The sequence below is a fragment of the Halichoeres trimaculatus genome, unplaced genomic scaffold (genome assembly GCF_033239565.1).
Source record: "Halichoeres trimaculatus isolate MK-OKI-2021-1 unplaced genomic scaffold, fHalTri1.1 fHalTri1_scaffold_21, whole genome shotgun sequence".
Lineage (NCBI taxonomy): Eukaryota > Metazoa > Chordata > Actinopteri > Labriformes > Labridae > Halichoeres > Halichoeres trimaculatus.
In genome coordinates, this window is record NW_027437199.1 from 3,070,583 (window position 1) to 3,096,936 (window position 26,354).

General features: G+C 39.5%; 1 protein-coding gene across 3 annotated transcripts in view; it reads left to right on the forward strand.

Annotated features, from left to right (window-relative positions):
- The window catches only part of LOC141810651 (ankyrin repeat- and BTB/POZ domain-containing protein 3-A), a 271,335-nt gene that overhangs the window by 171,129 nt on the left and 73,852 nt on the right, over nucleotides 1–26,354 (forward strand). For all 3 annotated transcript variants that reach the window (XM_074698379.1, XM_074698380.1, XM_074698381.1), the window contains exon 2: nucleotides 19,852–20,004. In XM_074698379.1, coding sequence (XP_074554480.1) covers nucleotides 19,852–20,004 — 153 coding nt within the window. The remainder of the gene's footprint in view (nucleotides 1–19,851; nucleotides 20,005–26,354) is intronic.

The following is a 26,354-nucleotide window of genomic DNA, read 5'->3' on the forward strand; positions in this document are numbered from 1 at the left end:
TGTTCGTCGATCTGAAGCAGACTCAGAATCTGACTCAGCTGTTCCTCGTTCAAAGCTATAGTCCAGTATTCAGTCTCTGTTGTCACCCGTATCGCTCATAATTCTTCCTTGCTTCAGCCTTTTCCTTGAAATATTTTCATTTTCTTCCTTTCACTGTGGAGGGTAACAGTAACAGCTTCCTGGTTTCAGTTTTCTCTGGCTCCTTGACGCTTCAGTAGCTGATCAGCTAGCTAACGTGAGAGGGGTAGTGGGGAAGGACGAGGCGGGACTATGGGTGGGGACGGTAGTTTACGAGCAGGATTTTGATTTCGGATGCAGCTGATGTACTGAATGGATTTCTTTCATTCCTTTTTGCTTTTTATATGGCGTAGATCGGACCATCGAACCATAACGGTCTCACAAACGGTGTCATTAATAATTACCAAGCTTCTGAATCGTAGACCATAGCTTTGATCTAATGAATGAAAGTAGATTCTAAATCACATATTGCACACATTTTTGGTCATTTCTCGATTTCTTGTATTTTTTTATTTTTTATTTTCTGTACCTCAGGTTAAAGTTTGCTTTGTACTCCTAGCATTTTGAATCTTCCTCCTCTCCTTTCGATCCTCTTTCCTTTGAGCCTCGTTAAGATCTTTGCTCACTTCTTGACTGAGGACCAAGTTTATAATCCTCTTTGAAAACTGCGGCTCCTTTTCGCCTGACATGCATCAATAATACTTGAAGTTGTAGCTAAACTCTGAGCCTCTGGTCTCCTGTGGTGTTAGAATCAGTCCAGTCGTCCTGTACGTGGTCGCCCTCAGCGTTCGATATCCTGATCTCTGCTCCGGCTCTCCTCCCTGTGTCCTTCCTGTGTCGGCCCCTGTGGCTAAACGTGAAGTGAGCAGTGGGTAGTAAGACTCTGAGGAGCTTCTGTAAGAAGGTGGACAGCTCTGACAGATGTTTCACATTTTCCTTTATGTTAAAGACCCAGTCCGTCCTGCAGAGCGAGAACAGGTGGAGGATCTCTGCCGAGCGGTGTTAAACATGATCAAACAGCATCTTTCTGCTGCCTCTGAGTTTTTCTTTCCAGACTCGATGACCGTTTGGACGGGGATCAGAATCGATGGCGCTCTCATTGAGTTTTTCTGTCTGAGTTTCAGTCTGCTGCAGTGTGGGAACACAGATCGGGGCCCCGCGCTGTAGCAGCATGCTAATGTGAGGTCATTACCCTTCCCACGGGGCGCGGGATCCAAATGTCAACATCGCCCTCTGCCAAATTAGAATTGTGTTCTATCTGGGTGCACATGGCGGCTCAGGAGGCGCTGAATGATATCAGTCTACCTTTTTACACCTGGTACAATCACAGAGGAGCCAGCTCCGTGTGAAAACAGCCAGCCCGGGGCCAAAGGTGGGATCCAGCAGGGGAAACTGTCTCCTCCACGTTATTAAAAAGGTGTAAATGTGGGATTTTCTTCCACCTCAGAGCAGAATCATTTAACTCTCTGTTTCTGGCTGAAAGGTTACTGAGACGTGTCGGCTGGTTTGGGGATATCATCCCCTGGAAACGGCATAATGATGGTTTGTCTCTACTTTAAATGGAAGCTGCTACCTGACTGGTCCTTCCTTAGCCGCTGGATGTTTATCTCTTAAAAACTCAACTTTAATGATCAGATAACACTCTTAAATCAGGAGTTCTGGCAAAGAGAAGAAGTCTTCAGCTGAATTAGAAGAAAACAGGTCTTTGAAAGTCTTGGATATCATGTTTGCAGACAGTTTTGTTGATCAGCAATCTGAAGTGTCTTGACAGCTAAATTCCACCAGGTCTGTGTCTGGTCCGTCTCCGCTCAAAAAGTTTACTCTCTCAGATCCAATCTGGTGTCCTTCATGGCGGATAAACAAGGCTTAGAAAAGGAAGTCAGAAACCAAATCGACATCGAAACATCCAACTTTTTTCCAGACGCCAGATTTAATTCCAGGTTTGAGGTTTCAGAAGCCGATAAAGTCCACATGGATGAGGAGAGGCTCAGTATGTGGACAGTTGGAGCTCAAGCTGTCCGATAAAGGACAGAGCCAAATTGCAGAAGAGTGGAGACGGACTGGAGACAGATCTGGTAGAAGTCTGGAGACAAGACGAAAGAAAGTAGCCCCCCAAACTGCCCACTAGTGGCTGCGCCATCAGTTTTTGAATGAGAGAAGTAAATAATAGAATAGAATAGAACTTTATTGTCATTGTAACAAGTACAACGAAATTGAAGTTACAGCAACAATCAAAAAAACAAAAGAAAGAAAGTGTATAGAAAGTCTTCCAATGTGGCGTTGATGTCTGATGTTAGCTCTGTTAGCCATGTCTGTGAATAGCATGATGCTACTCTGCCTTCTGGTATTCTCTCTGTTTCTGGGTTAGCACAGCTAGCTCGTCCATCTTATTGGAGATAGATCTTACGTTCCCAATAACGATGGATGGAAGGACAGGTCCATGTCGTCACTTCTTAGCTCACACCTAAGAACCAGCACATCGTCCTCGCCTCCTTCTCCTCACCTTGTGGGAAACATCCGGCCTTGCACCAGTTAGCATTGACATGCTACAGGCTGCTTACAGCTGATTTCACGTGTAAACAATGCAGCCATGGTTACATGTAGGATCTCCAGACAGGAGAAAAATGACGGAGATCATGGAGAGGATCAAAGGATGGAGCGCCCGAGATGAACGTTGGGTCTTGAAAGATCGTTCAACGTGATTTACGATTTAAGAAAGCGAGACAAATCCAAACACGCCTGCAGGATTTTGGACTATTTTCTCACCATCACTCTGTTTTTTGGCTGAACTATCCCTTTAAAGTCTGTTGTTAAACATCATTTTATTCACACTCCACATCTCAACGTTTTAACCGCCTCCTCAGGGTTTCACCAACATGTTTCCCGTCATGATGTTTGTGTAGAAACATGAAACATTCACCACAAAGAGTCAAAATGAAAGTTTCTAAACTCTCACTGATCAGCAGCTCTGGGGTCTGCTGACTTCAGACCAGACTGGAGATCCTCCAAAGAGCAGATCCGGCTCTGGCAGAGACTCTGTGTGGAGTGCTTCAGAGCGAGGAGCTGATTGAGGAGTTTAGTTTGGAGGGCCTTTAAAATGTAAATCCAGCAGGCAGCTGTGTGGTCGCTGTCTGAAGTGTGCATCGTGTTTCTTTTGTTTCCGTTTAGTCCGTGCAGATGTTGTTTGACTTCCCCTGGCTGGAGGAAGGAGCTGAGAGTGGAAACAAATGGAAATGTTGTGAAGCTGGTGGCTGCAGCTCCACGCAGAGGGAGCAGTGACTGACTGAGCACGCTCACAGAGTTTACTTTGACAAGTTTGTTTATTTCGAGGCGGGAAATGATACAAATTTAATTCAAGCTGCTGTACTTCGGGTCACGACAGCTGTAGTTTCCAAAAATACAAATCTTTTGACGATTATGATATTATATAATCCATGTGTTCATAGATGAAGTATGTATCAGTTTGTTTTATTTCAAAGTGTCTTCATCTTGCTGGGATTTTGGTGTCCCATATGGACAAAAAAGGAGGTGTAATTTTTATTCCATCCTCATAAAATCTCACGAGATTTCCTGGAGATCGTCATGAGACTTGCTGAAATGATGATGTCATCACACATCTTCTGTTTCACCACATGTTGGATGAGCTGGGCCTAAAACAACAAGGTCTGAAACCCATGACTCCACCCCTGAAAGGCCTCCATAGGCCAATCAGAGGGAAGATGGTAGTTGGGTGGGGCTTCCTCAAAGGGACAGCGACAAAAAAAAAGAGTTTGGAAGAGAAGCTGAAACTAGGGTTTTTAAAGCATCAGTGTGTAAAATATTGTTTTTTTAATTTTTCTTTCAAGTTGTGAACCATATAAACATACAGCGGGGGAACTAGAATACGGAAGAGGATAAGGTTTTTGTTTAATTCTTTTTTGTCTTTTTTTTTTTGTCGTTGTTTCTGGTTTTTTTTTTCTATCACCATTTTTTTTCTGAGATTAAAGTCAGACTTCTAGCTATTTTCTCAGAAAAAATAGTTAAAATAGTTAATAACAATAATAATAATAATTATTATTATTATTATAATAATAATAATATTATTATTATTATTATTATAAATATCAAAAGTAATAATTATTATTATGATGATGGTAATAATAATAATAATAATAATAATAATAATAATAATAATAATAATTATTATTATTATTATTATTATTATTATTATTATTATTATTATTATTTTTATTATTATTATTATTATTATTTTTATTATGACATCAATAAAATAATAATAATAATAATAATAATAATAGTAATAATAATAATAATAATAATAATAAATAAAAAATGACTTTTTTTCCAGTAGTCCTCATCCTTTTCCATACCAGTGACAAATTAAAATTAAAAAAAAAAAAAACAGAAAGAAAAAAAAAAGAAAAAAAAACTACAATACCCCCTCTTCAAGTTGACATTTATATTTCTATTACTATTTTTCTTTCTGAGACTAAAGTCAGAATTCTATTTTCTCTGAAAAAATAGCAATAATAATAATAACAATAATAATAATAATAATAATAATAATAATAATAATAATAATAATAATAATAATAATAATAATAATGATAATAATCAAAATCATAATCATAATCATGATTAATAAAAAACAATTAATATAAAAGAAAAAAAAAAAAAAAAAAAAGACTTCTTTTTCCAGTAGCCCTCATCCTTTTCCATACCAGAGGGACAAATTAAAAAAAGGAAAAAAAGAAAAAGAAAAACTCTAAAACCCCCTCTTTAAGTTGGCAGATGCACCAGATAAGGATGGAGCCTGAATTCTTGTGAAGCTCTGTACTTAAGAGGAAAAAAAAATTAAATGGGAAAACTTTATTTGACACTCCACTCTGTGAGTTAAACTTTATCTTTTTGTCGTCACTGTTCATTTAATGTCTTCTATTTTCAAACTTCGGCTCTCAAACATTTGATTACAAGCTAACTTCGAGCCCACACTGTCAAATTCTGATCACATGGGAGGGCTCTGGAGTCGCACCAGATGGTCTCCCAAACTATTCCTGAGTCCTGTTCAAACTCCACGTGAGGCAGCCAATCAGACGCAGCCCTGAGTGATCATCAGATACTGGATACGGATGAATCCATATGTTGTGTGTCGTTAGCATTCTGCAGAACGACGCCCCGGATGAGACGTTTGCTGGAAGATTTTCAGTTTCGGCGTCTTCGGCATGACGAAGCGTCTAATCCTTCATCATTGGAGCACCTTTATCGCAGCGGGACAGCTGGATTACAGGTGGAGGAACAGCTGCCGCGCTTTATTTACAATCTCCACCTCGACTGGAGGGGCGACTTCAGAGGAAATTAAATCAGGACACATCCTCTTCCCTGCTTCAGACGACGGCACTCAGTCAGCGGGCCTGCGTTGAACAGGTGTTACATATTCTAAATGAGAGGTGTCGATGCCGCGAGGTGCAGGCTCTGAGTCATCACAATCACGGCAAAGGTGACGGCGTAATGCAATCAGACGCACAACAAACATCAGACGATGAGTAACGAGTGAGGAGAGTCGGAGATAAGAGGTCTAAACACACCTTCACACACGGATCCAGCTCTAATACACTCAATTACAACCTGTAAACGACGCAGGGCTTTAAACGTCTGTACTTTAGCTCTGAATTCTGCTGTTTTCCTGCCTGACACAGCAGTCGAAGGGCACACACCCAAGCTGAGGAAAAGACTGCAGTGAAGCTTCCCAAATATGCAAATGTGCCGAGAGGAGAAAGTCTGCAAACATCCAGAGAGGATCAGAGCAGAGGCAGAGCAAACTTCTGGAGTTAGGAGAGGAAGAGACGGAGCATACGCTGCAGGATGGTTTTAAAGCAAACACATCTGCACGTGTCTGCTTTTACATGTCCGCTGTGTTTGTTGGTTTGTTTGTGAGGGTGTGAGCGCCCATCGTGTTAGGAGATACCAAACTGGAGGAGACAAACAGGAGATCAATCGAATGCTAATGAAGGAGAGATCTTCAGGTCAGCGAGCGACAACGGAAGATAAAAAAGGATTATTACACCACTGCCAAGAAAAAAGAAACAAGAAAAAATGAGTGTTTGATTCAGACAAACTGGCAAAGTGTTTGATTTTAGAGCTTTGTATTTCGTGTCCCCAGGGCGAGATGTAGAAACAATCATGGAGCTCACATCATGGAGGGGAAAATAAGTGAGATTGGCTCAGCGTGTCGTCGTCTGGACTCTGACCTTATCACCGCTAGAACATCGAGTTCAGCTCATCAGGAAGCAGAGGACGAAAAATTAACCTCGCCTCAAGGTGACAAAGACTCAGACGGACTTACTCACCTCTTAAGAATAAAACTCAGATTTATTTTAAATGTCTCTGTTTGGCATCAGAGTAGAAATAGTAGAAATAAAACAAAAAAACTTGACTAATATTAGCTTGATGTAGCTTGTTAGCGAGAGAGGAATGTTAGCCAAATAAAAGTCACAGTTGCAAAAAGGTCTTTCAAACACAAAGCTGCTACAGATGGCGACTGAAAGGAATACAGCGGTCACTGGACATCGAGACAGAGTCGGAACAGCAACAACAACAACAACAGTCGTGGCAGCAGTAACACTCAGCATCTCGATGTCCAGTGTCCGCGGATGCTTCCTCTGTATTCCTTTCAGTCTCCATCTGTAGCAGCTCTATGTGCTCCGGTTCATACAGGTATCCTTTTGGTTCCAAAGTGAATGAAACTTCATCGTCGCTGTCATAGTCACTTATTTTGAATTTCCTACGCTGCCTCACAATCCTTAGAGTACACACAAAAGAATTACGATACTTGATCAAACTTACACGAGGCTAAAACCAGCGCTCAAAGCATAGCTTGTTTACATTCCCTACAGCTGGAAGGAGGAGGGGGGACGGAGCGCACTAGCGCTGCGCGTAAGGACACATGCGTTAGTTAGGTCCAGATAAATGTTTATATTTCCGAAGACTTAATGCACTTAAAAAATATTTTATGTAGCGTACTCTTAAGCTGTGGTGTTACTTTTTGATTTTAGTTCTTGTAGGCAGAGAAAATAGCCTTTGAATTTGGTACCGTCTGTCCCCGTTAGCGTCTACTTCCTCGTCACCATCGATTACAGTTTGTGTCTTACTGAGGGAGAGGAGACAACTTTCTACTGTATCTAATGTCCTTAGTGGTCACATAGAGCTCATACAACCCCACTTCAAAAAAACTGAACTATCCCTTTAAAGAAGGTAAGTGGGCACTAAGCTAGCTTTATAGCAGTGCTAATAGCAGCTAGCTGGTGAGGAGGGATGTTTACGAGCTGTTAATGGGTTCTCAGAGTTGTTTTCGAGGTGGTCTTGACACTTTATTTTGCTGAAACTTTTTCCAAAATGATCAACAGAAACACTTTTTTTCTGTAATATGACACGTCTTCGATTTTTGTGTTTTTAAGTTAGCGTTCTGTAACCGTTCAGGTAAGATTAACTGTATTTTATCAAAAACCTATATGACGCTGCCTTTATAGCGTCAAATGTTTTGGCAGCTGATTTCCGCTCTGATTTATCGTCAGTAGAAAAAAACCCTCAGACCTCTGTGTTACCTTCTCAGGTGTAAGAATGCAGCAGCTCCATTAACAGCTGCTCTCCTGCTGTGTGAGACGGATAATAGCAGCTCTCTGTCCGTGTCTCTGAGCCTTTCTGTGTCTGACTGCAGAGCCGACAGGCAGACACACGGGCGCTGAGAGCCGCTGAAATAATCATTCGTAAGTGCAGACTCAGAAAACAGCATCCAAACGAGACTGAGATGCTACCCATGATGCACCTGGGGCTTGTCTAAAGTTTATTTTTCTGCCAAAGAAAGGCAGAGTATCTTTCATAAGAAGCTGACATTAAAATTTCTAAATTATCTGGATTTTTTTTTCATGTGCAAACCTGAAAACTTTTTTTTTCCCCACACAAAATGAGGCCGCCGAATGTTATTATAAATTCCAACCAAAAGAAACGGAGACATAAGTCGTCAAACATTCTGGTTCAGATGTTTTTTAAAAGTTTGGTTAATTCATGAGCAGAGACAGAGTCCATCTGCTGGAGTTAAAACTCCACACACACACACACACACACACACACTTCCTCTTTCATGAAGCGATCAGAGCTTCCGATGGACCCAGGAGCCTCCGACCTGCAGGAAAACATCCGTCACTCGTTGTACGTCGCCGTCCTGAATGCTAACAGCTCTGTTGGACCGTGTTCGGCTTCTGTTCTGTGGTTTCTCTCCTGGTTTCTTCGCCTCTGTGGACTCCCTCCATCAGCAGCAGCACGGTCATGGATCTGCAGCTGACATTTCCAGTTAGCCGCTCGGGTCGGCTGTTTAATCATTTTGGCCATTTCAGCGCTAATGTGCTCCGAGTTCCAAGTACATTCATTCATTATTGATGAAGCTAAGCTAACTGTGTCCTGCTCAGACTTAATATTTAAAGACCCCCTCCAATGAAATCCAGTTTCTGACTTTGTTAACATGTCCAGGAGGTGTTTTTCATTTGCATGAAAAACAGTTCAGTGTTTCAGCTGAGAAACCGTTTTTACCAAAGACTCAGAAACAGGGACTCTGTCAGGAGGACTCTGATAGTTCACGGTCTGAGGGCCAAGACTGTGGGAGGGGAGACCCCAGGCTTGAGTTCTACGGAGACCCTGAAGGTCAACCACACAAACTTTATATGACCATAAAATTTTTTTTTACAAAATGCCAAAAATAATGTTCTACACACAAAAAAAATGTTAGAAAATAATAAAAAAAATGTTTCACAAAAAGCCCCAAAAAATTCCGTTTTGCACAATAAAATTTTCAAGTAAGAAAATATTAAATAAGGACACAAAATCCAGAAAAATAATCTCTCAAAAAGTCATATCATAATGGAACTTGACATTTTGAACAAAACTGAACGTTTTATGGTGAACTAAATTTTTTTTGCATTCAATATAAATTTTGTGAGTTAAAAGAGTTTTTTTTTTGGTTTGTTACAGCTTTTAATCTAATCTAAAATTCCACAATTTGTGAGTTCTCAAAGTTTTGTAAAATACTTTTAGTTCCTAAACAAGAATGTTAAATACATATTATGATTTGTAACAACTTTTGTTTCACAAATGAATTATTTTGGCTTCAATCACTTATTTTTCTGCTTTTTTTTGTTTGTTTCTGCAAAAAAAATGGTATTTTTCAAAAAAAAAAAAAAAAGAGTATTTTGTAAAGTTCCTCAACATTATAATCCAAATTTCTTGGATAATTACAAACTTTTTTTTTCCCTTTCATTACTTATTTATAGATTTTCAAATAAGTTAAGGTTTAAATAAGTTTCTTTTTCAGGTTATTTTTCTATCAAGGAATTATCAACCCCTATATTTGAATATTTTTTTGTAATTTTCCAATTTTTTTTCTTGTGATTTATAAATATATTCTTTTAATTTTTGGAAAATGTATAAAATATATGTTTTAGAAAAAATATTTCAGCATTTTGTGACGTTTCTTAACATTATTATCTAATTTCCTTGGAGAAACATTAACTTTTTCACTTAAATTATTTATTGATATATTTAATTATTTCTAGATAAGTTAACTTTTTCAGGTTATATTATATATTCAGAAATTATTATTATTAATGTATTTTTTTAAATTTTTTTTAAACCAATTTTCCATTTTGTTTTTTTTTCCTGTATTTTTTTAATAGATAAATATATTTTAGAAAACATATTTTAGCATTTTGTGGAGTTTCTTAACATTATAATCCAATACTAATTCATATTGACTTTTTTTCCTTGCATTTTTTTATTTGCTTTTTTTGTTATTATTATTTTTTTAAATACTTATATTATACAAAATTGAAACTTATTTTTAAAATTATTTTTACATCAATGAATTGTCAACACCTATGTTATGAAATTTTTTATGATTTTGTAAAAGTTTGTTTTTGTGAGTTACTTCACATTTTGGTTTTTCTCCTGTATTTTATGATTTTTTTTTTTTTTTTTGTAAAAAGAAAAAAAACAAACATTTTTAGTAAAAAATATTTCAGCATATCGTGAAGTTTCTCCACTTTCTATAAAATATTCTGGGATTTTGTAAAATATTTTTGTGCAAAATTAAAAATTATTTGGTTGAATGAAAGCTGACACAAGCCAATGAAGCTCAGTAACATGTGGAGGAAACAAATCAAAAAATAGTCCCATTTATGACTTAATTTGTCTTTAATAATAATAAAGATTTAGCACATCTTTTCCTAACCTTGTCGAGCTACCATGCTCCCAAACTTATCTGTTTATGAAGAAGTTTAGAGCAGGAGGCTTCATAAAGTTTTAATGTGCAGATGTTTATTTATTAGCGGCTCAATCAATGCCAGGAGAGAACATTTAGTGGAGTGATTGATCGCCTCTTTTTCTCAGCCAAGCTTCACTCTAACAGACGCTGAAGTGTTTGTTCAGCAGATGTTGGAAAATTAAGAATAAAACTTATTTAGGATCAATGAAAACTGCCTAAATAATTCATCCGTCTTCATCTGAAGACGAGTCGCTGTGGGCTTTGCTCTCAGACTTCACTTAGTGCCCTCTTCCCAGCTCTTCCTCAGACTTTCCTCTCTCAGCTGTGAGCCTCTTCCTCCTCCTCCTCCTCCTCCAGCAGCAGCAGCAGGGTCATGGATCTGCAGCTGACATTTGCAGTTAGCCAGTTGGGCCGTCCGTTTAATCATTTTGGCCATTTCACTCCTAATGTGGTCTGAGTCCCGAGTACATTCATTCATTATTGATGAGAGAATAAATGTGTCCGTGGTGAACTGGATGCTGCAATTACCGCCTGACTCACGCCGCGATGATGAGACGCTTTCTGCTGGACGGCTGGCCATCAGCGTGGATCTGACTCTGGGGTTTAAAACTCTCCCAGCGGCGCTTTCTGCTTCTCCTCTAGCTGTAAAAACACACAGATGCTGTTTTTTATCCCACCAGTCGCCTGTTGCCATGGCGCTTACCTGTTAATATTCCAGCAGGTGTGTCTCACTGCTGCCACTTTCTCACCACGGGAAAATCAATCGGGCATTCCTGCAGAGGATCAGAGGAAAACACCTGCAGATGTGTGGCGTTCAAGCGTCAGTTTGACCTCAAACTATCCTCCAGAGTCGTGAAGACCATCTGCACGCCTCTTATCTCGAATCAAAACATCATCAAGTCACGTCTTTGTGCTGCTCTGTCTCTGTTTTCCTTTAACGTGTTTCTCTTCAGCTGAAATCTCCCAGAGTCTTTCTTTTGCTCTCCGGCCGTCGATCATGCATAGAGATGGCATTGATCACGAATCCCATTATGCCGAGGGCTTGATCTCAAACAGTCCAGACAATCTTGGCTCTCAGTTCTCTCCTCAAAAGACCTTTTCTGACGCTTTGTCTGCCTCCAACACAGGCGAGGGCGAAGCTGGGAGGACGAGGGGGTCACACATGCTCAAACGGAGAAGTTCTTCTCAGGTCACATTGGGAGAAAAGTCAGAAAAATCCTTCAAATGAATCCTTCACAAACTTTCCTCACCTATGAAACATCCTGAGTTGATCGAAGGAACGTATTTAAAGAAAACAAAGGTTTAAAGAGGGGGTATAGCGGGTTTTTAGTCTGCCCTGTAGTGCCCCCATAGTATCTTTACATCATTTGCAACTCAAGAAAATCTCTTTTTTCTGTCACTGGTGTTTTAGAAAACCTTTAGTTCAGCTCATGTCTGAAAAACTTCATTTAGAGCTACTGTCTCTTTAAGCAGACCCCCCTTTTCTCTGATTGGCCAGCCCTCTAGTGGCCTATTTGGTGCAGACCCTTGGTGTTTGGTGGTGGTGCTTATAAACACGTTATTTCTGCTTCCATCTGAAACACTGTTTTAGTTGCAGCCCCTTTAAGGAAGCCCCACCCCCAACCGCCCCTCTTCAGAGTCCATCCTTATCTGGTGCATCTGCTGATTTAAAGAGGGGGTATCGTAGTTGTTTTTTTTTATTATTAATACTTTTCTTTTTCATTTTTTATTTGTCCCTCTGGTACGAAAAAGGATGAGGGCCACTGGAAAAAAAATAAAAAGTTTTTTTTTTTTTTTTTTTTAATTATTATTATTATTGCCATTTTTCCTGGAAAAAAAGTTAGAATTCTGATTTTAATCTCAGAAAAAAAATAGTAAAAAAAGAATTAACATACTTTTTTTTCTAGAAAAACCATAGAAATTTTATTATTGTATTGACATTTTTTTTTAATTATTATTGATACTTTTTTTTTTCTTTTTTTATTTGTCCCTCTGGTACGGAAAAAGATGAGGGCCACAGCGTAAAAAAAAAAAAAAGTTGTTTTATTTTATTTATATTTTTTTATGTTTTATTTTTAAAATTATTATTATTGCCATTTTTTACTAGAAAAAAGTTAGAATTCTGATTTTAATCTCAGAAAAAAGGAATAAAAAAATTGCATACTTTTTTTCTAGAAACAACCAAATAATAATGATAATAATAAAATAAATAAACAAAAAAAAAACAGTGGCCCTCATTCATCCTCTTCCATACTCTGGTGCCCATATAGTATCTTTACCTGGTTCACAACTCAAAAGAAAAATAAAACAAAACATTTTTTTCTCTCATTGATGCTTTAAAAACCCTTATTTCAGCTTCTCTTTCAAACTCTTTGTTTAATCACCGTCACTTTAAGGAAGCCCCACCCAACTGCCCCCCTTCCCTGTGATTGGCCAGCCCTCTGGAGGCCTGTCAGGGGTGGAGTTATGGGTTTCAGACCTTAGTGTTTGAGGCCCAGCTCCTCCAACATGTCATGGACCAGTTAGGAGATCTGTAAGCGATGATGTCATCTTTTCAGCAAGTCTCGTTAAGATCTCGTTAGGATCTGACAGATTCAAGGATTTCAACAACACATGAAAATGTGTAGGTTTGAGAATCTGTACATCCATTGTTGTTACTTTATATCTATATCTAATATATGAAAAAGAAAAATACCCCCTCTTTAAAAAATAAAATTGCTTACAGAGTTCACTGAATTATTCGCAGAGCTCCGGGAAGCTTCCTGTCTCCTGTGAGTAAACCCGGCAGAGATAAAATGACCATCTTCCATCTTTCCGGTCAAATAGAGAAATGTTTTTTCTTCATGTGCTCGGTGCTGCAAAAATAACTCTAATTCAGGATGTCATGGCGTGCCATTAAAGCAGCCGAGTTTTCTTCAAAGGCTTCTACAAAACACATTGTACTGTCACCTGTGAAAGTGCGCTGCCTCTGAGGCGGGAATAAAAAAGTCTCTTTGATGCCTCTTGGACTTCAAACTCATCCTCCTCGGTGGATGAGGTGCAGCATCTAAAAAATACCTCAGATTTTATTCTGAGTGCTGTCGAGCTCTTGGACCTGATTGTCTGGATCCCTGAGTTCCTGGAAATGTTTGCTTCCTGACGCCGCGCGGCTGTCAGGTGGTGTATTGATGGAAAGGGCGAATCTGACAGGTCAGGCCTACACACGCACCTTCATCAGGGTTCAGTTAGCGCTGTGATGGTTTCTCAGAAAGGTCCCCGCTGAACTCGTCTCACAGGCGATCGCACAAGGTCGATCAGTTTTCTCAAATTTGAAACTAAAATCTGTCGAGTGGAAAGGGCGGGAAAGTAATCAACAAGAAGAAGAAGAAAAAGTCAGTTTTCACCTGTTGCTTTTTTTTTGGAGCAACATTTTCTGATGTGATTTTATTTCCGTTTGCTTGTCTAGAAGCATTATCTGCAGCATGAGAAACAGAGGAGAGGTGTGCTCCCCCTGCCTTGGCTTTTGTTTTCATGTGAAAGAAACAAGAGGTGTGCTCCCCCAACCATTGCTTTTTATGTATGCACATGAAAGAGACAGAAGACGTACTCTCCCTGCTTTTGCAGGACGTCTTTACATCTTTCATGTACTTACATGCCAGAAGGTGTGCTCTTCCTGTCATGTCTTGACTTTTTATTTTCAGTATATTCACAAACTTAGAAGATGTAAGGTGTGCTCTCCCTGCCTCTTTTTTTTTTTTTTTTTTTGGTTTTTATATGACAGAAAAGAGAGATGTATTTTCCAAACTTTTACCTTTCAAGTATGCACATGACAGGAAAAAGATGTGTTCTCCCTGCTATGACATTAATGTTTATAGATGATAAAGAAGTGATGTGCTCTCCCTGCCTTAGCCTTTAATTAACACAAACAACAGAAATAGGAGGTGTGCTCTCACTGCCTTTACTTTCAATCTATGAAAATGAAAGGAAAGGGAGATGTGTTCTCCCTGCCTTAGCCTTCGTTTTCATGTAAAAGAAACAAGAAGTGTGCTCTCCCAATCTTCAAGTTTCAAGTATGCACAGTAACTAGATGTGTGTTCTGTGTGACTTGGCAGTTATCGTTTGAGATGATAGAAAGGTGATGTGCTCCCCCTGCCTTAGTAGTTTATTCACTGCTTTTGCAACACTTCTTTTGTTGGACATGAAATATTCAAGAGTTGTGCTCTTTCTATCATTGATTTTGTGGATGAATATAAATGAAAGGTAGTGTGCTCTCCCTGCATTGGCTTTTAATGTAAACACGCGAAAAAAGAGGGGAGGTGTGCTCACCACACATTTTTATTTTTGTGTATGCTCATGGCAGAAAAAATAAGAGTGCTCCCCCAAACATTGCTTTTTATGTATGCACATGAAAGAGACAGAAGATGTACTCTCCCTGCTTCCATAGCATGTGTACACATCTTTTTATGTTTTTACATACAAAAGAGGAAAGGTGTGCTCTTCATGTCATGCCTTGACTTTTTATGATCATGCACAGTAAAGTTAGAGGTGTAAGAGGTGAAGTGTGCTCTCCCTGCTTTTGCTGTTCTATGCTTGCAAATTAAAGAAAGAGAGGGGAAGTGTGCTCTTCCTACCATTGCTTTTTATATATGCACATGCTAACCATTGCTGAACATTTTTATACACAAAAGAAAGGGGAGGTGTGCTCTTCCTGCATCAGACTTTTGCAGTTCAGATAGGCTTGAATCTCATCAGAACAGTGTGCTCTGTAAACCAGACCTAAGACGGAGCAGTTAGCGGCACATGGTGGAGAATTCATCCTACTTCTTGTGATCCTGCTCCATTTTTAGTGACGTTAACAAAGCAAAGCTCTTTTTTAAGACACAGCAGAAACTTTACTTACGTTATAATTTTGTCTACATCTCGATCCAAGCTAAACCCCGCGCTGCTCGTGATGTTCGAGCAAAGAAAACATATCTGTGCCGCTTCTTCTCGGGTCATTTGAGTCCATGTAAACACCAGAAAGTTTGTCGAGTTGCTTCATTAGCGCCGCAGCGTCTTCAGGCTTTAAGGATGAACAAAATCAAAGAGGAGCATCTTTTGTTCTGCAGCTTCAAGCTGTGAGAGGTAAATTAATTGCTTTGTTTTGGTCACGTTCAAGATTTGTTTTGCTTCTTTTCAAACCTCACACTCTGGGATGATGTACGCAGCTCGATATCTATACATTATTGATGAAAACTGGCGTGAGCGCCTGGATTTCTGGCTCTCTAGGGAGCTCGGTAAACTGCTTGGGGCTTTAAGGCCGTCTGGCCCTCGCGACCCAGTCTCCGTCTTCATCGCCTCGACAGGGAAAGAGACGCAGGAAGAGAGAATGCAGGTCATATCTGTTTATCTGGGATTAGCTGCTGCGTATACAAACTGCTGAGCTCATCCAGAGTTCACTGACGCTGCTGCAGACTGACACAGAAATATGAGGTTATAGAAAATCGCTGGTTACGCCGCCGAGCCGCGTGTTGTTTTTTAATCAGACGTCGGCGTCGGAGCCTCCTCTCCACGGAGCGAGACCGACTCACCTTCTGATGTTTATTACACAAACAGCACCTGTGATCCAATCTCCTCTCTATGCAGAGAGGCCAAGTGTGCTGGAGAGATAACATACATGGAGGAGGAGGAGGGAGGGATGAGGAGTTGTTTGTGTGTCTTCATCTGATGGGATGAATAATTCAGCAAAGGGCTTCCCGGCACCCCAGGATTTCATTAGAGAGCAGTTCGGGCCGTGGAAAACAAACCCAAAAAAGGAGAAAGGTTGGGGACAGTGGAAGCAGAGATGGGAAGCCTTGATCACGGCGCTCTGTGAATTATTCAAATCCAAAATAAAACACACAAGTGCTAAAAAATCTCCAGCCGGGGAGGCCGTGACTGCCAATATGTTCTCCATGATCAGAGCGCGGAGATCTCTCGATGGTCTTCTGCTCTTACCCACGTTTGAGAGGTTCCTGTTTTTGCCTGTTTGCCGTCAATCCTTCAGAAGTCTTCTCTCTGAATCTCTGACTTGATTTTCTCGGCTTTGCTCTCCCCAGAGCTGCCAACGCTGCAGCAGAGAAATGTTGTTTACTTTCAGAGTTCCTCCAACTTTAAGAAAGAAAAGTCTTTATCTGACTTTAAAAATAAGCATGAAACTTTATAATCTTATATTATTAAACCCTTTTTTAAATCATTAATGGTTTCTTCCTGCTGCTAAATATTAAAGCAGCTTTCATCTCTTGACAGTCTGATGAAAGCTGGGTAATGAATAGGGGGCGTGTCCAGCGCTGTGGTTATCGATGTAATGGAGCATAATGAGAGTTTATTCTTTTATTAGCCGGGTCCACCTGCTGCTCTTTAGATGGGACTTTAAGGCGGAATTGTTGAATTCAGACGTGTGTGAAATCAGCAGGAAACTAAGAGCTGAGCTGGGAGCATCAGAACATCAGGGGAAAGAGACGTCAGGATGTTAAACCCTGTTAGACCAACGTCAAAATCGGGATATCTACAAATATTTTAAATATGTTTCCTGAAGCTGTCTTTAAACTCATCGAAACACTCAGATCGGAGAAAAAGACACAAGCTTCATGAGATCTTGACGGGAAAATAACGCAATCTTCAAAAGACTCATGAGATTTTCATTCGATGTTCGAGAGATTTTCATTAGATTCTCACAAGATCTTCATGAGATTCTGACAAGATCTTCTCAAGAACTCCATTAGATCTCTACAGGATCTTCATAAGGTCATCACAAGATTTAGTCAAAATCCTTCTCATGAGATCTTTTCAAATTTCTCAAGAGGTCTAAACAAAATCCTCACCAGCTCTTTACCAGTTCTTTAAGAGATCTTCATTAGTTCCTCACAGGATCCTCATGAGACCTTCAAAAGACCCTCAAGAAATCTTAACTAGATCCTTTCAAGATACTTACCAGGTCCTCATTGGATGGTCTTTAGATCTGTACAAGATCCTCAGGAAGATCTTCTCATGATATCTCATTGTCTCATGAGATTCTCAAGAGGTCTTCACGGGAGTTGTGTAAGATCTTCACAAGATTTTTCTTAGATGCTTTTGAAATCTTTACAAGAAGAGTTTCATGAGGTTTTCACAAGATCTTGATGAGAACCTCATGAGATTCCTCACCAGGTCTTTACAAGTTCTTTAAAAGGTCTTCATCGGATCTTAACGGGATCCTCATGAGATCGTCTATTGATTTTTAAAAGACCCTCCTTACATCTTAACCAGATCCTCACAAGATTGTGAAGAGATACTTACAAGATCATCATTGGATGCTTATTAGATCTCTAAAAGATCTCCTGGAAAATCATCTCATGGTGTCTCATTGTTGTTAAAAGACCTTCGTTTGATCCTCATTAGATCTAAATGAGATTTTCTTAAGGTAGTCCTGAGATCCTGTAAAGATCTCACAAGAACTCGACAGGATCTTCACAAGAGTTGTGTGAAATCTTCAAGAGATTTTCATTAGATGCTTTCAAGATCTTTACAAAAAGAGTTTCATGAGGTTTTCACAAGATCTCCATGAGTACTCCATGAGATCCTCATTAGATTCCTAAAATGTCTCCACGAGATCCTCACCAAGTCTTTACAAGTTCTTCATTAGATCCTCACAGGATCCTCATGAGATCTTCAAAAGACCCTCAAGAAATCTTAACCAGAACTTCACAAGATTTTCATGAGATACTAACAAGATCCTCATTGGATGGTCTTTAAATCTGTACAAGATCCTCAGAAAATTATCTCATGACGTCTAATTGTCTCATGAGATTCTCAAGAGGTCTTCACAAGAGTTGTGTGAGATCTTCAAGAGATTTTCATTAGATACTTTCAAGATCTTTACAAGAAGAGTTTCGCAAGGTTTTCACAAGATCTTAATGAGAACACCATAAGATCCTCATGAGATTCCTTGCCAAGTCTTTACAAGTTCTTTGTAAGATTTTCATCAGACCCTCATAGGATCCTCGTGAGATTGCCTGTCGATCTTCAGAAGACCCTCAAGACATCTGAACCAGATCTTTACAAGATTGTCAAGAGATACTTACAAGATCCTCATTAAATTCTTCATCTCATCATCTCACAAGGTTCTCAAGAGGTCTTTTCAAGATTTTAACAATATCCTTACAAAGTCTTTACGAGTTCTTTGAAAACACCTTTATTCAATCCTCATGAGATCTAAATAAGATTCTCCTACTAAGTCCTACTAAGATCCTTAAAAGATCTTCAAGAGAACTTTACAGGATCTTCACAAGAGTATTGTGAGATCTTTAAGAGATTTTTATCAGATGCTAACAAGATCTTTATAAAAAGAGTTTATTGAGATCTTTATAACATCTTCACGAGGATGCCATGAGACCTTCATGAGATTCTCAAGAGGTCTAAACAAGATCCTCACCAACTCGTTATGAGTTCTTTAAAAGATCTTCATTACATCCTCACAGGATCCTAATGAGTTCTTCAAAACATTTTGACTTTTTGAAACCATCAAGAGATTTTAAAGATCCTGACAAGGTCTTTACAAGAATGTCATGAGATCCTCACTGGATGTTCATGAGATCTGTTCAAGATCTCTTTGAGAGGTCTTCACAAAATCTTCAAAAGATCTTCATTAGACTCTCACAGGATCCTCATGAGACTTGCTGAAGTGATGAGGTTATCACATGAGGATCTCTGAGCTGTTTCATGACACATTAAAGGGGACGGGCCTCAAACACCAAGGGCTACTCATAGCTTTGCCACCATCAAACCAATCAGAAGGATGAGGGATTTCTCTTAAAGAGACAGCAGCTAACACAACATTTTTCAGACCAAAGCTGAAAAAAGAGGTTTTTAAAACAGCAGGGAGAGAAAAATGAGGATTTATTTTTTGCTGGCAGAAATAAACTCAGTTTAAATGTTTTCTCTCTGAAATGCTGTGACTCTGTCCATGATCCAAGTGGATCCATTTTTGTTCCAACATCCTAAACACGGCTCCAGAAATCCCCTCAGAGACCCGCCCCGTTACCAGCTGCTCCGTCAGTTCAGCTCAGTGGTTCAACCCTGATGAGAAAAGCTCTTGTGATCATTATGGGATGCTGACCTCCTCAGAAAGGCTGTGGGAAGGAACAGGGAGCGGGGACGCGACTCGGGAATACTGGAATCCAGGGCTGGGGGGCGAGGTGGGAATCTGGACCCTCCCTGTGACTGTGACTCCTGGTGTGTGAAACAGACTGATGGTGTGTGTTCCTCAGTGTTTGTAATTACAGAAAGTGTGTATTCCCCTGCGCAGCGTCATTAGGATCAGCGGCTCGGCAGGGTGTGACTTTTCTTTCTCCTGTAGGCAGAGAACAACTCCATATCCCAGCTGTCACTGCTCATTCTCTGCTGCTCCAAACACCTGAGAGTCAGATCCTAGAGCCAGATCCTAGAGCCAGACCTGATCCAAGAGAGACCTGTTTGTTTCTGTGAGAGCAGCAACATAAATCCTTCCTCTTTCTGACCTTTCCTCCCACTCTCTGTTTCCTCTGCAGGTGTGCTCAGCCTGCCGGAGAGCCTGAACCTGCACCGGGACCAGCAGCGCTCGGGGAGGGGCGGCGGGGAGTGTCCGGGGTACACGCAGGCCGAGCTCCGCACGCTGGAACAGTCGCTGCTCGCCACGCGGGTGGGCAGCATCGCAGAGCTGAGTGAGTACAGTCGAGGTTTTGACCCTTCAGAGGCGCGGCTCCCAGAGTCCGCCTGCTCTGTTGTCATCATTAAATCCAGTAACGCTGACTCATCGAGCAGATTTAGAGTTTGTGAGGAGCTCGGCTGACTCTCTTTGACCTGCAGATGCAAACAGCACCATTAGCCAGAGAGGAAAGCCTCTCCATGAGCAGAATCAGAATACCAACGCCAGAAATGTGACCCTCAGATTTCTGAAGGCCGAATACTTGGAGATGTTTGTAGCAGAGAGGCTGTGGAGAAGTTTCCAGAGGTTGGAGGAGTTCAGACTAAATGTTAATCCGCTGCAGAGACGCTCTGAGGTCAGAAGTGTTTCTATATGAAGCTGAGTTTCTGTTTTGTTCAGACTGAGGATGAGTTAGCGAGCGCCTCGGTTAGAGCGCCTCCAGCTCTGACGTCATTTCCTGAGCAACAATCACAGAGCGCTGACTGGAGTCCTCCCACAGCTCTCTGGAGATCTGGAGAATTCAGAAGTGAATCAAAAGGTTGAAATACTCAGAAATTTAGACTCTAAAGTCACAGTTTGGATAAGATTAGACTTTGCTGATCCTCAGGGAGGAGAATAATTAGCATATGTGTGTGTGTGAGTGTGAGTGTAGCAAATGGAGACGTTCTTTTATGATGTTTATTCAATATAGGAATTCTATGTCATCCTATTCTACGTTTGATTTACACCCAGTAGCTGGTCATTCTGTTGTAGCTCTGCTCTAAGTTTTATTGTTGAGATGCTGAACATAAACAAAAACACACATGAACCTCCAACAAATTATCAGCAAGTTTCACTGCATTTTGCATTTTCCAATAATTTTTTGGCCAATTTCTGTAAACTCACGACAATGTTCTTGAAAAATATTGGTCTAAATATTGGTGTCTTACTACTTTATATACCCAGAATTTTACAGCTTTTCAAAATTAAAGATGCTCTGAGGAGGATCTGTTTAAGTTGGACTGCAGCGCCACCTTCTGGCCCGGAGTCTCATGCACACTGTCGTAAAGACGTGACTTTTAACCAGGCGTGTGATGGTTTTGGAGCAAATTTTCTTTGTTTATTTATTTATTTATTCATTTACTTTTATTTATTTATTTATTTAATTTATTTTTATTTATGCATTTATTTTTAGATTTTATATATATATATATATATATATATATATATATATATATATATATATATATATTTATTTATTTATTTAATTTATTTATTTATTTAATTTATTTATTTATTTTATTTATTCATTTATTTTTTGATTTTATATATATATATATATATATATATATGTATATATATATATATATATATATATATATATATATATATATATATATATATATATATATGTATATATATATATATATATATATATATATATATTTATTTTATTTATTTATTTATTTTATTTATTCATTTATTTTTTGATTATATATATATATATATATATATATATATATATATATATATATATTTATATATATATATATATATATATATATATATATATATATATATATATATATATATATATATAAATATATATATATATATATATATATATATATATATATATTTATTTTATTAATTTATTTTATCTGTTAATTTATTTATACTTAATTGTGCCCTTTTTTTTTTTTTTCAAATATTGACAACATACATACGTATGCGCCCAGAATTTCACAGCTCTTTACAGGTAAATTTACAGCATCAGCCTGTGAGTTAACAACTTAATTTTTGGGGGAATTTCCAACTATTCCTCTCCTTTTTTCTTTTATACTTAAAATCTCATAATATAACTTTTTTCTTCTGAAATTATGACATTTAAACCAATAATTTTAAACTTTAAATTTTGCTGAGTCATTACTTTAAATCTTATAATTCTCCCTTTGTGTCTTTATTAACCCTGGTGACTTCACTCCTTCTTTCTTATGCAAGAAAATGACATTTCTACTTTTAAATTAACGACTTTAATTTGTCTTTAATCAACTTAATCATGCCTCTCTCTTCTAAATTTATGACTTTTCTGGTAAATTCACAACTTTTTCTCCCATGAATTCACAACTTGTATAAGGAGAATTAAAACCTCTCACTCTCTGTCAAATGAGCTGTTTTTAAAGCTTTTAGCTCATCAAGCGATGTAATTAGTCTCAGCCTGTGTTATGAAGTTAAATCAGACCTTAATGATGGACTTTAATCATGTTTTGAACTGTTTCCTCTCTGTCAGAGTCATGGTTTTATAAACTTTGTGAGTTAAAGTGAAAACATCCAAACATGAGGATATTTCTCGCCGCCTTCAGCTCCCGGACGCTGATGTTTGATGGTTAAAGCGCCGAGTGAAGCTGCTAATGTTTTCTGCACATTAGCGACTGATTCTCATTAACTATCGGCCAAACGTCTCCGTTAATGTGGAGGAACGCTCACTTCCTGTCCCCGCAGGCCGTCGCTGATGGAGGTCTGAGCCCAGCTCTGTGCTCCTCCTCTGTCTCCCTCCGACACGGCGAGGCCAGGAACTGTTTCATCACGGCGGCTCTGACACCTGTTCACCAGCTGCGCCCGGGGAACCTTTGAGCAGGGTCTGAGGCGTTTAACCTCGGCTTGAAAGAAAGGGCTCCACCTTTAAACCTCCTCCTCCGTCCTCTGCGCAGTCACAGATTAGATCATCCTGTCCCCCGCAGACATCTGCTCGCCGCGTCTCTGCGTGTTTGTGTCCACGCACATCCGTCCTCTCCTGACCCCGCTGCACTTTAGTCACCAGCAGCGCTTCTCCATGCATCATCGATTCCCGCTCCTGGTCTCTGGACGCCGTCACTGTTTTTGTTTTGTAACTGCTCTGATTCAGTCTGGACGGGGTTTGTGAAGCTCGTCAAAGTTTATACTCTGAGCGGGAGAATCACAGCTTTAATATTTACGGTTAGTTTGGAATAAAAGCTGAAGGAGCTGTTCAGCCTTCAATGCCAGATTCAAGGAAAGAACAGGAACCACGGAGCGTAAATTTCTATTAAAACGACTCATAAACTCAAGTCTTCGTCCTCCACCGGCGACATGATTCATCACACAGCGACGTCCTCCAGAGGCTGCACCCGATGAAACCGAAGGATCAGAAAGGTCAGAAGTTTTGGGTTCAGTCTCTGCTAAAGAGCACTGAGGCAGGACCAGACACCTTTAAGTCTGCCACAGCTGGAGCGAACCTTTCATCTGAGCGGGGAGCGGTGACCTTTCTGTCCCCGGCCGGCAGAGGTGAAACAAACAGATTTCAGCGAGTGCCAGAAAGTCCAGGATAAACGCTGTGTCATACTCGAGATGAAGTGTTGTTCGGAGGGAGGGAAGCTGAAACCTGGACCAGATCTGACCCTGAAGGGAACTTCTGAGTGCTCCAGCCTGAGCAACATACGTGAATATGACAGCGTCAAAGAAGCAGCTTCATGCCTGTCTTTGTCAAAAGAAAAAAAAAACATTTACGTTTTGAAAAATTTAAAATCGCACCTTCATGTCTGAACAAAGAATTAAAAAGACAGAAAAAGAAACCGAAACTTAAGGAGAATCACTCTAAGATCCCTGTTAGACTACAGCGACTTTGGAAGTCCTTTAGCATATCATAAAGTTTCATATATGTCTGTTGTGCTATCACCATCTCTCTTTGTGCTTTCTTTCTGTCCTAACCACCTGTAGCATCGCGTTTCTTCTTAAGAGAGACTTGAGAGCTGTACACCTGACTAAACATAACATTCAAAGTGGGCTCCTCCTCCTTGGCTCAGTGCCAGCTGCAGCACACACCCACAGCCTCCAACCGAAGCTACATTAACACACCCACTAGCCCAGCAAGCTTCAGGTTTCTACTTGAAAGAGACTCGAGACTCGTTGTGCACCTGACTTAGGATGTTAGCACAAGCTACTCATGGGTATTTGACACATACCTGGTTAGCAGAATGCTAACTCATGTTGCTCTTCATCCCGTGCTGCTCTCCAAGCTCCCAAAAGCAAATGAAAGTTGAGCCAAGCTTCACCCTCGTTTAGGAAAAAGCTCTATCTGCTCAGCGTTTCATTTCACTTTGGGTGTTTTTCTTCCTCCATGCTAAGTAGGCTATCGTAACTGCTCTGATTAGCTTTTTTCTGTCACCTGTGCCCTGAGCGCTCTGTAATCAGCTGAGGTAACCACGCTTCATCTCCGCCCAGAAATGTCCTGATACAATCAAAACATCAACATCCAGGCAGCAGAGGGGGTTGCAGCAGATGCAACCTGCAGCTAATACTAAGTATTCCTTCGACTGCATCATCAAAGCAGTGACAGAATTTCAGCAAAACATTAATATATATGTATCTTGCATCAAGATTTGAACGTTTTTCGTTTTTATTTTGTTTTGCTTTGTTTTTTTATTTTTTTATTTTTATTTTATTGTATTTAATTAATTTTATTTTGATTAATTTATTATTTTTTAATACATTTTTTTAAAACTTTATTTTAATTAATTTATTAATTTATATATGAAATTGATTTATTTAATTTATTTATTTATTTTGGTGGGGATATTTATTTATCTATAATTTATTTTGTTTTATTTATTAACATATATGTATCTTGCATGAACATTTGAACATTTTTTGTTTTTATTTTGTTTTGCTTTGTTTTTTTAATTTTTTTATTTTTTTTAATTTAATTTAATTTTTTATTTTATTACATTTTACTTTTTACTTTATTTCATTTTATTCATTTATTAATTGATTAATTAATCAATTTATTTATTTATTTATTGATTGATTTTTGGGAGAGATTGGCCAAAAATATATATTTGATTATTATTGTTTTTTAGTTTAGTTTGTTCCAGTTTGTTGGAGTATGCAGGTTTCATATTGAGTCAATTAAAGTAGCTTTTTCAGCCTGTAATAATCGGCTACAGTTGCACTGATATAATAATAAAAAATGATGTAATATTCTTATTATCCGTTGATCATTCAAAACTGAAACATGTCGTGTATCTCCAGCATTTCTGCTTGAGCACACGCTCTCTAAGTGCTCTCACAGTTTAAAACTTGTGCTGAGGGTTGTAACATTAAGCATGTATCGCAATCTAATGTACAAATGTTTCAGATGATTCAGAGGTTTCATAAATCTGTGAACCTCAGATCTGAAAATATCAGCAGGAGTTCCCACTCTCTGTTTCAGCTCGTCTTTATAAGCTCGTATTTCCTGTTGTTGTTGTTTGTGAGGTCTTTCCTCGAGTCCCTAAATTTATACCCTGAAATTATTATATCTTCTTTTTTCATCACAGGAGCTCAAACTTCTGCCCACAAACACACGCTACATCTTCCTGGATTTATTTAACTACGACGCCCTCGTGGCAAAAGTCTGTTTCTTTAATCTCCCGCTTGCCGCTCTGACTCATACTTCAAACACTCGGCTGTGCGGCGTGGTAGTAATGTTTCATGAAAACCGTGCCACAACGGATCGAGGGAGGAGGCACTAGTGTTACTGCAGCGGTCTCAGGGAATATCACCTAGAGATAAGAAAAAAGATGAGACGGAGCTCTGAGGCCAGAGAATATGACTGTTTCTATCTGTTACTGTGAGCGGGCTTTTATTTTGGAAGAAAGGGTGAAATTAGCAAGTTTGATTCCAGCAAAGCGGTGATGTCCCTCTGCTGCAGGGTTCAGAGTTTCAGCACGAGGTGAAGAGACTGCACGGCTTCGTTTTTAAGGAAATTTCAGAGAAATCAGGAGCTGAACCTGAGGATGTCCAAACCTCTGGGTGGTTTCTTCCTGCTTCACCTGCAGCCGACGTGAGAGTCTCTGCAGCACGAAACAAGACGACACTGGGGCTTTAAGACTCTTTGCAGATCCCGACGGGATAAAAATGATCTTATTTGAGAACTTTTCTCTGAGTCACTTCGAAGCAGAGAGAGTTTCAAGTGGATTTATCAGAGTTTAGGGCTCAGTTAGAGTTTATGCATCACTTCAGCTTCGAGCAAAGACGTAAATGTTCCAGCAGCGACCGCTCCTTCAGATGCATGCATATATCTGAGGGATTGATTTCGCACAAGCTGCACTTTAGATGATTGCACCGAGTCTAGAAGTTTCTCTCACACAGACGCAGGAACATGCTAAACTAGCGCTCTGAATGCAATCACACACTCGTTAAACGTCACGCTCCTGAGTGATTCCCCCGCTGTGGATCAATCTGTGCAACGTGCAGCACACTCCTCTGATGTTCAGCGAAAAAACTCGGAGCGTTTTGGAGCCACGTGTGAAACTCTGGCAGCGTTTAGCTGAGTTAGCACGGTGCAGGATCCAAACACACGGCCGCCTGTTCTCCTCTTTATGCCATCTG